At 46.2% G+C, this 14,567-nt stretch overlaps 1 protein-coding gene across 4 annotated transcripts in view; it reads right to left on the bottom strand.

The window, feature by feature from the left end:
- csnk1g2a (casein kinase 1, gamma 2a) overlaps nucleotides 1-14,567 on the bottom strand; it is a 73,619-nt gene that overhangs the window by 43,612 nt on the left and 15,440 nt on the right. For all 4 annotated transcript variants that reach the window (XM_041895460.2, XM_041895461.2, XM_041895463.2 and 1 more), the window contains exon 3: nucleotides 4,688-4,757. In XM_041895460.2, coding sequence (XP_041751394.1) covers nucleotides 4,688-4,757 — 70 coding nt within the window. The remainder of the gene's footprint in view (nucleotides 1-4,687; nucleotides 4,758-14,567) is intronic.

Genomic DNA, 14,567 nt, shown 5'->3' with positions numbered 1-14,567 from the left:
TGGGGAGGGAGAGAGACAGAATACAGAAACTGGGGGAGAACACCTGGGGGGACGCCCTCTGGGGAGGAGAGAGACAGAATACAGAAACTGGGGGAGAACACCTGGGGGACGCCCTCTGGGGAGGGAGAGAGACAGAATACAGAAACTGGGGAGAACACCTGGGGGACGCCCTCTGGGGAGGGAGAGAGACAGAATACAGAAACTGGGGGAAAACACCTGGGGGACGCCCTCTGGGGAGGGAGAGAGACAGAATACAGAAACTGGGGGGAGAACACCTGGGGGACGCCCTCTGGGGAGGGAGAGAGACAGAATACAGAAACTGGGGGGAGAACACCTGGGGGACGCCCTCTGGGGAGGGAGAGAGACAGAATACAGAAGGTGAGTACAACTGAACTGGTTTATAGAAAAGACGGCAGGGCTTAGCTAGCTAGCTAGGTAGGTTGTCAAGAAAATATATTTGGGGGGGCAAATAATTAACAATTTCTTCAGCAGGTGAATAACCAGCTACTAGCCTTCTAAACCAAGGGCTATGAGTCCATTCTTACACCACCCTTCTCTGCTGCCACACCCTGAAAAGGCCTTGACCTGGGAGAACATCAATAACACCCTTCTCTGCTGCCACACCCTGAAAAGGCCTTGACCTGGGAGAACATCAATAACACCCTTCTCTGCTGCCACACCCTGAAAAGGCCTTGACCTGGGAGAACATCAATAACACCCTTCTCTGCTGCCACACCCTGAAAAGGCCTTGACCTGGGAGAACATCAATAACACCCTTCTCTGCTGCCACACCCTGAAAAGGCCTTGACCTGGGGAGAACATCAATAACACCCTTCTCTGCTGCCACACCCTGAAAAGGCCTTGACCTGGGAGAACATCAATAACACCCTTCTCTGCTGCCACACCCTGAAAAGGCCTTGACCTGGGAGAACATCAATAACACCCTTCTCTGCTGCCACACCCTGAAAAGGCCTTGACCTGGGAGAACATCAATAACACCCTTCTCTGCTGCCACACCCTGAAAAGGCCTTGACCTGGGAGAACATCAATAACACCCTTCTCTGCTGCCACACCCTGAAAAGGCCTTGACCTGGGAGAACATCAATAACATGACAAAGAGCTATGCACATAAATACATAAACTCAGCAGTCTTTCAACGATAATTCGTAAAAATCCAAATAACTTCACAGATCTTCATTGTAAAGGGTTTAAACACTGTTTCCCATGCTTGTTAAATGAACCATAAACAATTAATGAACATCCACCTGTGGAACGGTCGTTAAGACACTAACAGCTTACAGACGGTAGGCAATTAAGGTCACAGTTATGAAAACTTAGGACTCTAAAGAGGCCTTTCTACTGACTCTGAAAAACACCAAAAGAAAGATGCCCAGGGTCCCTGCTCATCTGCGTGAACATGCCTTAGGCATGCTGCAAGGAGGCATGAGGACTGCAGATGTGGCCAGGGCAATACATTGCAATGTCCGTACTGTGAGACACCTAAGACAGCGCTACAGGGAGACAGGACGGACAGCTGATCGTCCTCGCAGTGGCAGACCACGTGTAACAACACCTGCACAGGATCGGTACATCCGAACATCACACCTGCGGGACAGGTACAGGATGGCAACAACAACTGCCCGAGTTACCTGGCGGCAGGTAGCTTAGTGGTTAAGAGTGTTGTACCAGTAACCGAAAGGTCGCTGGTTCTAATCCCCAAGCCGACTAGGTGAAAAATCTGTCGATGTGCCCTTGAGCAAGGCACTTAACCCTAATTGCTCCTGTAAGTCGCTCTGGATAAGAGCGTCTGCTAAATGACCAATTTATTTATTTTTATTTTACACCAGGAACGCACAATCCCTCCATCAGTGCTCAGACTGTCCGCAATAGGCTGAGAGAGGCTGGACTGAGGGCTTGTAGGCCTGTTGTAAGGCAGGTCCTCACCAGACATCACTGGCAACAACGTCGCCTATGGGCACAAACCCACCGTCTCTGGACCAGACAGGACTGGCAATAAGTTTGCTGAAAATAAACGCAGTTGACAGTGAGAGGACATTTCTTTTTTTGCTGAATTTATTTCAAACACCTTTTATTCACTAGAATGGAAAGGGTGAGAACTGGACCAACAGTTTCAGTGGAATGAGTGAGGACATACAGCGAACTGTAGCAGTGAAACTAAAACAACCTGGTGCTATACGTCAGTCAGGCCACCTTTAGACTGCAGCTATAACAGTCAGTCAGGCCACCTTTAGACTGCAGCTATAACAGTCAGTCAGGCCACCTTTAGACTGCAGCTATAACAGTCAGGCCACCTTTAGACTGCAGCTATAACAGTCAGTCAGGCCACCTTTAGACTGCAGCTATAACAGTCAGTCAGGCCACCTTTAGACTGCAGCTATAACAGTCAGTCAGGCCACCTTTAGACTGCAGCTATAACAGTCAGTCAGCCACCTTTAGACTGCAGCTATAACAGTCAATCAGGCCACCTTCAGACTGCAGCTATAACAGTCAGTCAGGCCACCTTTAGACTGCAGCTATAACAGTCAATCAGGCCACCTTTAGACTGCAGCTATAACAGTCAGTCAGGCCACCTTTAGACTGCAGCTATAACAGTCAGTCAGGCCACCTTTAGACTGCAGCTATAACAGTCAGTCAGGCCACCTTTAGACTGCAGCTATAACAGTCAGGCCACCTTTAGACTGCAGCTATAACAGTCAGTCAGGCCACCTTTAGACTGCAGCTATAACAGTCAGTCAGGCCACCTTTAGACTGCAGCTATAACAGTCAGTCAGGCCACCTTTAGACTGCAGCTATAACAGTCAGTCAGGCCACCTTTAGACTGCAGCTATAACAGTCAGTCAGGCCACCTTTAGACTGCAGCTATAACAGTCAGTCAGGCCACCTTTAGACTGCAGCTATAACAGTCAGTCAGGCCACCTTTAGACTGCAGCTATAACAGTCAGTCAGGCCACCTTTAGACTGCAGCTATAACAGTCAGTCAGGCCACCTTTAGACTGCAGCTATAACAGTCAATCAGGCCACCTTTAGACTGCAGCTATAACAGTCAATCAGGCCACCTTTAGACTGCAGCTATAACAGTCAGTCAGGCCACCTTTAGACTGCAGCTATAACAGTCAGGCCACCTTTAGACTGCAGCTATAACAGTCAGTCAGGCCACCTTTAGACTGCAGCTATAACAGTCAGTCAGGCCACCTTTAGACTGCAGCTATAACAGTCAGTCAGGCCACCTTTAGACTGCAGCTATAACAGTCAGTCAGGCCACCTTTAGACTGCAGCTATAACAGTCAGTCAGGCCACCTTTAGACTGCAGCTATAACAGTCAGTCAGGCCACCTTTAGACTGCAGCTATAACAGTCAGTCAGGCCACCTTTAGACTGCAGCTATAACAGTCAGTCAGGCCACCTTTAGACTGCAGCTATAACAGTCAGTCAGGCCACCTTTAGACTGCAGCTATAACAGTCAGTCAGGCCACCTTTAGACTGCAGCTATAACAGTCAGGCCACCTTTAGCAGGGCTCTAGACTAACTTTTTCCACTGGTGTAAACAACATTGGGCAGTTAGGATGGTAAATATAGGGACCATAGTAAAACACCTTGGGTCTATTGGAGGAAGGCTGGTTGGGCTGGGTCTATTGGAGGAAGGCTGGTTGGGCTGGGTCTATAGGAGGAAGGCTGGTTGGGCTGGGTCTATTGGAGGAAGGCTGGTTGGGCTGGGTCTATTGGAGGAAGGCTGGTTGGGCTGGGTCTATTGGAGGAAGGCTGGTTGGGCTGGGTCTATTGGAGGAAGGCTGGTTGGGCTGGGTCTATTGGAGGAAGGCTGGTTGGGCTGGGTCTATTGGAGGAAGGCTGGTTGGGCTGGGTCTATTGGAGGAAGGCTGGTTGGGCTGGGTCTATTGGAGGAAGGCTGGTTGGGCTGGGTCTATTGGAGGAAGGCTGGTTGGGCTGGGTCTATTGGAGGAAGGCTGGTTGGGCTGGGTCTATTGGAGGAAGGCTGGTCTGTCTATTGGAGGAAGGCTGGTTGGGCTGGGTCTATTGGAGGAAGGCTGGTTGGGCTGGGTCTATTGGAGGAAGGCTGGTTGGGCTGGGTCTATAGGAGGAAGGCTGGTTGGGCTGGGTCTATTGGAGGAAGGCTGGTTGGGCTGGGTCTATTGGAGGAAGGCTGGGTCTATTGGAGGAAGGCTGGGTCTATTGGAGGAAGGCTGGTTGGGCTGGGTCTATTGGAGGAAGGCTGGTTGGGCTGGGTCTATTGGAGGAAGGCTGTGTCTATAGGAGGAAGGCTGGTTGGGCTGGGTCTATTGGAGGAAGGCTGGGTCTATAGGAGGAAGGCTGGTTGGGCTGGGTCTGTTGGGTCTATTGGGCAGTACACTACTTTTGACCAGGACCAAAGGGCCGCTGTGTGTTCATGGGCTGATTCAGGTTAATTACCATCATCATCGTGAAGTACAGTCTATATGATGTCAGTTCATTGTGCTACCATCTCATCTGTCATCCCCACAGATCTCAAGCTGAGTAAAACAACAAGACCATCTATGTTTGCGTCCCAAATGTCACCCCATAGGGCTCTGGTCAAAAGCAGTGCACTACATAGGGAATAGGGTGCCATTTCAGATGCAACCTAGGATTCAATACCATATTCTAATAACCTTCTATTGTCATAATTCACTCACCTGAACTCCCCAGCTGTTTATAAAACCTGTACTCCAGGTGAAGCTGTGGGGCCCGGGACTTGATGGGCTCCTGGAAATGAGATAAACAACATGAGGGTTAGAGTTTAAACCCCGCAGGATGTTCTGAACAGCTAGCAGGGAGGAGGCAGGGACCATCATTAGGCCTACATCCATGTAGTAGTAACTAGGGTTGGGCGATTTTATGTATGCATCATCTATTGTCGATGCTGAGGGGCCCCCAGGTGGTGAGGGTAGGTAACATCATTTTTTTTTTTTTTTTTTTTTGGTCATTTAGCAGACGCTCTTATCCAGAGCGACTTACAGGAGCAATTAGGGTTAAGTGCCTTGCTCAAGGGCACATCGACAGATTTTTCACCTAGTCGGCTCGGGGATTAGAACCAGCGACCTTTCGGTTACTGGCACAACGCTCTTACCCACTAAGCTATCATCTGAAGAACTGCCAAACAGGCAAAGACAGCCATCATTTTATTCTGATTTAACTAAGGCAGACTACACTATAGTTACTAAGGCAGGCTGTACTATAGTTACTAAGGCAGGCTGTACTGTAGTTACTAAGGCAGGCTGTACTGTAGTTACTAAGGCAGGCTGTACTGTAGTTACTAAGGCAGGCTGTACTGTAGTTACTAAGGCAGGCTGTACTGTAGTTACTAAGGCAGGCTGTACTATAGTTACTAAGGCAGGCTGTAGTATAGTTACTAAGGCAGGCTGTACTATAGTTACTAAGGCAGGCTGTACTGTAGTTACTAAGGCAGGCTGTACTGTAGTTACTAAGGCAGGCAGTACTGTAGTTACTAAGGCAGGCTGTGCTATAGTTACTAAGTGAAGGCAGGCTGTACTATAGTTACTAAGGCAGGCTGTACTATAGTTACTAAGTGAAGGCAGGCTGTACTATAGTTAACTAAGGCAGGCTGTACTGTAGTTACTAAGGCAGGCTGTACTATAGTTACTAAGGCAGGCAGTACTGTAGTTACTAAGGCAGGCTGTGCTATAGTTACTAAGTGAAGGCAGGCTGTACTATAGTTACTAAGGCAGGCTGTACTATAGTTACTAAGGCAGGCTGTACTGTAGTTACTAAGGCAGGCTGTACTATAGTTACTAAGGCAGGCTGTACTGTAGTTACTAAGGCAGGCTGTACTGTAGTTACTAAGGCAGGCTGTACTATAGTTACTAAGTGAAGGCTGCTACACTGTAGTTACTAAGGCGGAGGCTGTACTATAGTTATTCTAAGGCAGGCTGTACTGTAGTTACTCAGGGCAAAGCATGCACTTGTATGGTTACTAAGGCAGGCTGTACTTTATAGTTACTAAGGCAGGCTGTACTATAGTTACTAAGGCAGGCTGTACTATAGTTACTAAGGCAGGCTGTACTGTAGTTACTAAGGCAGGCTGTGCTATAGTTACTAAGTGAAGGCAGGCTGTACTATAGTTACTAAGGCAGGCTGTACTATAGTTACTAAGGCAGGCTGTACTGTAGTTACTAAGGCAGGCTGTACTATAGTTACTAAGGCAGGCTGTACTGTAGTTACTAAGGCAGGCTGTACTGTAGTTACTAAGGCAGGCTGTACTGTAGTTACTAAGGCAGGCTGTACTATAGTTACTAAGGCAGGCTGTACTATAGTTACTAAGGCAGGCTGTGCTATAGTTACTAAGTGAAGGCAGGCTGTACTATAGTTACTAAGGCAGGCTGTACTATAGTTACTAAGGCAGGCTGTACTGTAGTTACTAAGGCAGGCTGTACTGTAGTTACTAAGGCAGGCTGTGCTATAGTTACTAAGGCAGGCTGTACTATAGTTACTAAGGCAAGCTGTACTGTAGTTACTAAGTGAAGGCAGACTACACTATAGTTACTAAGTGAAGGGAGGCTGTACTATAGTTATTACTAAGTGAGAGTAGCCTGATGGATGTAGCTTACCCAGATGATGAAATAGCAAAGCATGCACTTGATATGGCTATAATATATTTTTTTCTTTTTCTTTTTTTAAAGGTAGGCAAATAACTGATGAGTATTTTTATGGACAAGAGAAACATAGGCCTACCAATTTGAAAATATTTTTGGAGCCTATACAAAAAGTAACTAGGTCTAACACAGTTTAGGCCTAGCAATGTGTCCTTGATATTGCGATCTTCCTGCCAATTGACCCCTCGGTGCGCAACGCTCCCCCACTCACCCGTCTAGGGCTGTTACGGTGACCCGAGTCATGACGGCAGTCAAATGACATGTGACCGTTTAGTAATGGTAATTAGGCTTCTCCAAGCTCTGATTCTGCTGATGGTCATTAGTTGCTAACTGCCTGGTACTCAGCACTCCATTGTCCCTCTAATCACTCTGACATCAATGCAAATGTTATCAAAAATCTGATCAAACACTTCATGAGAGCCCATGAGCTCATGTTGCGCAATATTTCTATAGGCTATAAAATTGCGTGAGAAAACAGAGTGATGGCCTCTATTAGAAAGAGGAGGATCCCATCAGCTTTCTATATTTATTTCTCAACTTTCCTAATATTAAGCATATTGCTTCTCTTTACAACAGGAGTATAGCCTACCTGGCTGGCATGAAAATGAACCACAGGAAAAGCGTCCATTTGCTATTTAAGTGCATAGATGACATGTACACTGCTCAAAAAAAATAAAGGGAACACTAAAATAACACATCCTAGATCTGAATGAATGAAATAATCTTATTAAATACTTTTTTCTTTACATAGTTGAATGTGCTGACAACAAATCACACAAAAATTATCAATGGAAATCAAATTTATCAATCCATGGAGGTCTGGATTTGGAGTCAGACTCAAAATTAAAGTGGAAAACCACACTACAGGCTGATCCAACTTTGATGTAGGAAGGCAGGTAGCTTAGTGGTTAAGAGCGTTGTGCCAGTAACCGAAAGGTCGCTGGTTCTAATCCCCGAGCCGACTAGGTGAAAAATCTGTCGATGTGCCCTTGAGCAAGGCACTTAACCCTAATTGCTCCTGTAAATCGCTCTGGATAAGAGCGTCTGCTAAATGACTAATTTTATTTTATGTATGTAATGTCCTTAAAACAAGTCAAAATGAGGCTCAGTAGTGTGTGTGGCCTCCACGTGCCTGTATGACCTCCCTACAACGCCTGGGCATGCTCCTGATGAGGTGGCGGATGGTCTCCTGAGGGATCTCCTCCCAGACCTGGACTAAAGCATCCGCCATCTCCTGGACAGTCTGTGGTGCAACGTGGCGTTGGTGGACGGAGCAAGACATGATGTCCCAGATGTGCTCAATTGGATTCAGGTCTGGGGAACCGGCGGTCCATAGCATCAATGCCTTCCTCTTGCAGGAACTGCTGACACACTCCAGCCACATGAGGTCTAGCATTGTCTTGCATTAGGAGGAACCCAGGGCCAACAGCACCAGCATATGGTCTCACAAGGGGTCTGAGGATCTCATCTCGGTACCTAATGGCAGTCAGGCTACCTCTGGCGAGCACATGGAGGGCTGTGCGGCCCCCCAAAGAAATGCCACCCCACACCATGACTGACCCACCGCCAAACCGGTCATGCTGGAGGATGTTGCAGGCAGCAGAACGTTCTCCACGGCGTCTCCAGACTCTGTCACGTCTGTCACATGTGCTCAGTTTGAACCTGCTTTCATCTGTGAAGAGCACAGGGCGCCAGTGGCGAATTTGCCAATCTTGGTGTTCTCTGGCAAATGCCAAACGTCCTGCACGGTGTTGGGCTGTAAGCACAACCCCCACCTGTGGACGTCGGGCCCTCATACCACCCTCATGGAGTCTGTTTCTGACCGTTTGAGCAGACACATGCACATTTGTGGCCTGCTGGAGGTCATTTTGCAGGGCTCTGGCAGTGCTCCTCCTTGCACAAAGGCGGAGGTAGCAGTCCTGCTGCTGGGTTGTTGCCCTCCTACGGCCTCCTCCACATCTCCTGATGTACTGGCCTGTCTCCTGGTAGCGCCTCCATGCTCTGGACACTACGCTGACAGACACAGCAAACCTTCTTGCCACAGCTCGCATTGATGTGCCATCCTGGATGAGCTGCACTACCTGAGCCACTTGTGTGGGTTGTAGACTCCGTCTCATGCTACCACTAGAGTGAAAGCACCGCCAGCATTCAAAAGTGACCAAAACATCAGCCAGGAAGCATAGGAACTGAGAAGTGGTCTGTGGTCACCACCTGCAGAACCACTCCTTTATTGGGGGGTGTCTTGCTAATTGCCTATAATTTCCACCTGTTGTCTATTCCATTTGCACAACAGCATGTGAAATGTATTGTCAATCAGTGTTGCTTCCTAAGTGGACAGTTTGATTTCACAGAAGTGTGATTGACTTGGAGTTACATTGTGTTGTTTAAGTGTTCCCTTTATTTTTTTGAGCAGTGTATGTTTCCCACTGCCCCTGTTTCAAGACAGGTGCTTGATAGCGGTCTATTCTAAATCAAAACGTCATATTATTTAGTATATGTAAAGACAAGATCAAATCAAGAATAGTCCGATGGGTGACAATATTAGCCTGTCGCTTGTGAATGACGGCCAGCTTAAGGCAAGACACATGCTTTTCTTACAACTTGTTCGAATCATAGCCGCACACCTCATGTAGCCTTGCCCATTGGTCTATATGTTTTGATAAGGTTTGTATCACAACTAAAGTGTCCAAATAACTTCTTAAAATAAAGCACATTAATCTGCATTACATCCGGTGTAAAGCCGAACTGGTTATTTCAAGTTTGGGGAAGATCATTTTAACCATAGAAATGCACCTTTATAATAAAAGCACGTAGCTGGGAGGAGGGAATTCTAAATATTATATTCAGCCCAAGGGCACAACAGCCACTGGCCGCAAACGGCATGGATTTTCTTAGGGGGCATTATGGCCACACAAAGGGGACGCAGCCGGGAAATTGGAGGCATTATCAAGTGCTTGTCAAATTGTGAATGAGAGACTGATGAAGTGTGTACAGCCTGCGCAAAAAACAAAGCAGAGCTCATGCCTGTCATGCAACTTTTTTCTAATCATCATTAGGTCGCATCATGCTGCCATACAATGTATTAAAAATCTAAACATATAGCCCAACATTTGTATCACAATTAAAGTTACATAAATAACTCTAAATTAAGCATATAGCAGTACCTGTCTTTGTTAAACGTTTTCAACACAGAATAGCCGCATGTGCGCACTCTGCCCCTGGCCAGCCCTGCCCCTGGCCAGCCAAATCCCCTGCCCTTGGACCACCCTGCCGCAGCCCAGCCCTGCCCCTGGCCAGCCAAATCCCCTGCCCGGCCCTTGGACCACCCAGCCCTGCCCCACCCTGCCCCCGCCCTGCCCCCGGCCCTTGGACCGCCCTGCCCCTGGCCAGCCCTGCCCCCGGCCCTTGGACCGCCCTGCCCCTGGCCAGCCCTGCCCCTGCCCCCGGCCCTTGGACCGCCCTGCCCCTGGCCAGCCCTGCCCCCGCCCCCGGCCCTTGGACCGCCCTGCCCCCGGCCCTTGGACCGCCCTGCCCCCGGCTCTCTCATTCACAAACACCATGTTAAGTAATGGGTATTAAGGCACTGGAAGCTGAAATGCATGCATGTTCTTTTTCATAATGAATTATATAACTATAATCTGTTGGAGGCAAATCCATCCATCAGACCACACTCATGAGAGAGAAGAGATATAGAGAGCTAGAGATGAGTCAGAAGTATTCCTAAAACAGTCCTTCAAATCGGTTTTAGATTATTCTTTTTTATTTGTTAATATGAATTGATTAATAAAATAAGGTACCCCCCTATTCTCTAGACAGGCTAGGTGCAATAGGTCAGATTGGTCATCCAATAACTGACGAGTACAGCCCCTGGCAATATAGGAAAACATTTATCATTATTGGTTTTCAGATACATGTACTGACTTACGAAGATAGAGTTTAACTAAATATAAAATGTCATGCAGCTTGACGTTATGAACAACGAGAGAGGACAGAATTCACAACTCCATGAGGATCTAGCATTGACAACCCAGTCTCACCAGGCTATAGTCAAAAATACACAACCCAGTCTCACCAGGCTATAGTCAAAAATACACAACCCAGTCTCACCAGGCTATGGTCAAAAATACACAACCCAGTCTCACCAGGCTATAGGGCTATAGTCAAAAATACACAACCCAGTCTCACCAGGCTATAGGGCTATGGTCAAAAATACACAACCCAGTCTCACCAGGCTATAGGGCTATGGTCAAAAATACACAACCCAGTCTCACCAGGCTATAGGGCTATAGTCAAAAATACACAACCCAGTCTCACCAGGCTATAGGGCTATGGTCAAAAATACACAATCCAGTCTCACCCAGGCTATAGGGCTATGGTCAAAAATACACAACCCAGTCTCACCAGGCTATAGGGCTATGGTCAAAATACACAACCCAGTCTCACCAGGCTATAGGGCTATGGTCAAAAATACACAACCCAGTCTCACCAGGCTATAGGGCTATGGTCAAAAATACACAACCCAGTCTCACCAGGCTATAGGGCTATGGTCAAAAATACACAACCCAGTCTCACCAGGCTATAGGGCTATGGTCAAAAATACACAATCCAGTCTCACCAGGCTATAGGGCTATGGTCAAAAATACACAATCCAGTCTCACCAGGCTATAGGGCTATGGTCAAAAATACACAACCCAGTCTCACCAGGCTATAGGGCTATGGTCAAAAATACACAACCCAGTCTCACCAGGCTATAGGGCTATGGTCAAAAATACACAACCCAGTCTCACCAGGCTATAGGGCTATGGTCAAAAATACACAACCAAGTCTCACCAGGCTATAGGGCTATGGTCAAAAATACAAAATCCAGTCTCACCAGGCTATAGGGCTATGGTCAAAAATACACAACCAAGTCTCACCAGGCTATAGGGCTATGGTCAAAAATACACAATCCAGTCTCACCAGGCTATAGGGCTATGGTCAAAAATACACAACCCAGTCTCACCAGGCTATAGGGCTATGGTCAAAAATACACAACCCAGTCTCACCAGGCTATGGGCTATGGTCAAAAATACACAATCCAGTCTCACCCAGGCTATAGGGCTATGGTCAAAAATACACAACCCAGTCTCACCAGGCTATAGGGCTATGGTCAAAAATACACAACCCAGTCTCACCAGGCTATAGGGCTATGGTCAAAAATACACAACCCAGTCTCACCAGGCTATAGGGCTATGGTCAAAAATACACAACCCAGTCTCACCAGGCTATAGGGGCTATGGTCAAAAATACACAACCCAGTCTCACCAGGCTATAGGGCTATGGTCAAAAATACACAATCCAGTCTCACCAGGCTATAGGGCTATGGTCAAAAATACACAATCCAGTCTCACCAGGCTATAGGGCTATGGTCAAAAATACACAACACAGTCTCACCAGGCTATAGGGCTATGGTCAAAAATACACAACCCAGTCTCACCAGGCTATAGGGCTATGGTCAAAAATACACAACCCAGTCTCACCAGGCTATAGGGCTATGGTCAAAAATACACAACCAAGTCTCACCAGGCTATAGGGCTATGGTCAAAAATACAAAATCCAGTCTCACCAGGCTATAGGGCTATGGTCAAAAATACACAACCAAGTCTCACCAGGCTATAGGGCTATGGTCAAAAATACACAATCCAGTCTCACCAGGCTATAGGGCTATGGTCAAAAATACACAATCCAGTCTCACCAGGCTATAGGGCTATGGTCAAAAATACACAACCCAGTCTCACCAGGCTATAGGGCTATGGTCAAAAATACACAACCCAGTCTCACCAGGCTATAGGGCTATGGTCAAAAATACACAATCCAGTCTCACCAGGCTATAGGGCTATGGTCAAAAATACACAATCCAGTCTCACCAGGCTATAGGGCTATGGTCAAAAATACACAATCCAGTCTCACCAGGCTATAGGGCTATGGTCAAAATACACAATCCAGTCTCACCAGGCTATAGGGCTATGGTCAAAAATACACAATCCAGTCTCACCAGGCTATAGGGCTATGGTCAAAAATACACAATCCAGTCTCACCAGGCTATAGGGCTATGGTCAAAAATAGTTGACTATATAGGGAGCAGGGTGATATTTGGGTCATAGACTCTCTGGGGCCATACTGAAGTAAGTGTTGTTATGTAATAACAAGCAGGGATTATTAGAACTAGATGACATCATGGTAGATTAGATTATTAATCTAACGACAGTCAGTCAAGTACACGCTGCTGGAATATGAACCAGAGCAGAACTCATCTGGGAACCATTACCAGTGAAACAAAAGGCAACAGGGCTTTGTTATGTCTAGAAAGTTTGAAAGGTAGGCCCTGTGTACAACCTTTAAAATTCAACTGGTAAGATTTAAGGGGGGGGGAAATAGGTTCTGACCTGCAATCGCAAAGGCTCCAAGTCCAAAGTCACTATTCACCAACTAATAAAGAAGTGTGTGTGTGTAGTGTACACTTTTTCCTACATTATCAGGACCAAAATGTCCTGACAAGGAAGGAAAACAAGAAACATTTTGAAAAGTCCTGAATTTGTTAAAATGCTATTTCAGGCTTAAGGGTTAAGCTTATGGAAAACAGGATTTCCATTGAATTTATACTCCCAAAATGTCCTGAAAACATATGAAAACAAAGCTGTGTGTGTGTGTGTTTGTCAGGTTTTCCGTTAGCCGGTAATAGACGGCTTTTGGCCGTTAAAAAGGCGATAAATAAAATTGCCACCGGCCAGGAGAATAAAAAAATCTCACTGCAAAATATTGCTTTTTAGCCTCTTCATTGAAGGAAACACCAGTTGACGGAAATACACTTTTTGCTTATCGGTCTATGGGTAAATTTGCATAATTTAGTGGCATAGCGCTTTTTTCTGTCAGACAGCGCTTTTACAAGCCAATCATTGTGCAACAATTCTAAATGCAATCGTGTGTTAAAAATAGTTTTTGGGACCACGATTAAAACCAGCAAGTATTTCTTAAATTTTTCCGACTGATAATTGAAGCACCTTCCCCATTCAAATCTGGTTCAGGTTATTAATCAACCTACCAGGGTGTTTACAAACACTACAGGAACAAGACCATCCACATGTATCGATCACATTATTACTAATACTGTAGAACTTTGTTCTGAAGCTGTATCCGTACCCATTGGATGCAGTGATCACATTGGATGCAGTGGTCACATTGGATGCAGTGGTCACATTGGATGCAGTGGTCACATTGGATGCAGTGGCTAAATCCAGGAAAGGCAAAATTCCAAAAGCTGGGCCTAAAATTGTGTAAGAGATAATACAAAATATTTTGCTGTGGATGATGTTAAAAATATTTATTGGTCTGATGTGATTAATTAGGAGCATCCAGACGCTGCACTTGATGAATTTATGAAATGTCTTCTTCCAATTATTGATAAACATGCACCTGTTAAGAAACTGACTGTTAGAACTGTTAAGGCTCCATGGATTGATGAGGAATTGAAAAACTGTCTGGTTGAAAGAGACGGGGCAAAAGGAGTGGCTAATAAGTCTGGCTGCACATCTGACTGGCTGACTTACTGCAAGTTGAGAAATTATGTGACTAAACTCAACAAAAAAGAAGTGTTAGATTTCAGTGCAGCCTTTGATATTATTGACCATAATCTTTTCAACCTCTGCCATATCGTGGATTCAGAGCTATCTATCTAATAGAACACAGAAGGTTTTCTTTAATGGAAGCTTCTCTAATGCCAAACATGTCAAGTGTGGTGTACCACAGGGCAGCTCTCTAGGCCCTCTACTCTTTTCTATTTTTACCAATGACCTGCTATTGGTATTAAACAAAGCCTGTGTGTCCATGTATGCTGATGATTCAACCATATATGCATTAGCAACCA

This window comes from Coregonus clupeaformis, unplaced genomic scaffold (assembly GCF_020615455.1).
Source record: "Coregonus clupeaformis isolate EN_2021a unplaced genomic scaffold, ASM2061545v1 scaf0393, whole genome shotgun sequence".
In the NCBI taxonomy this organism is placed as follows: Eukaryota; Metazoa; Chordata; class Actinopteri; order Salmoniformes; family Salmonidae; genus Coregonus; species Coregonus clupeaformis.
Note: the sequence above shows the minus strand (reverse complement) of the source record. Positions and strands in the feature narration are given on the sequence as shown.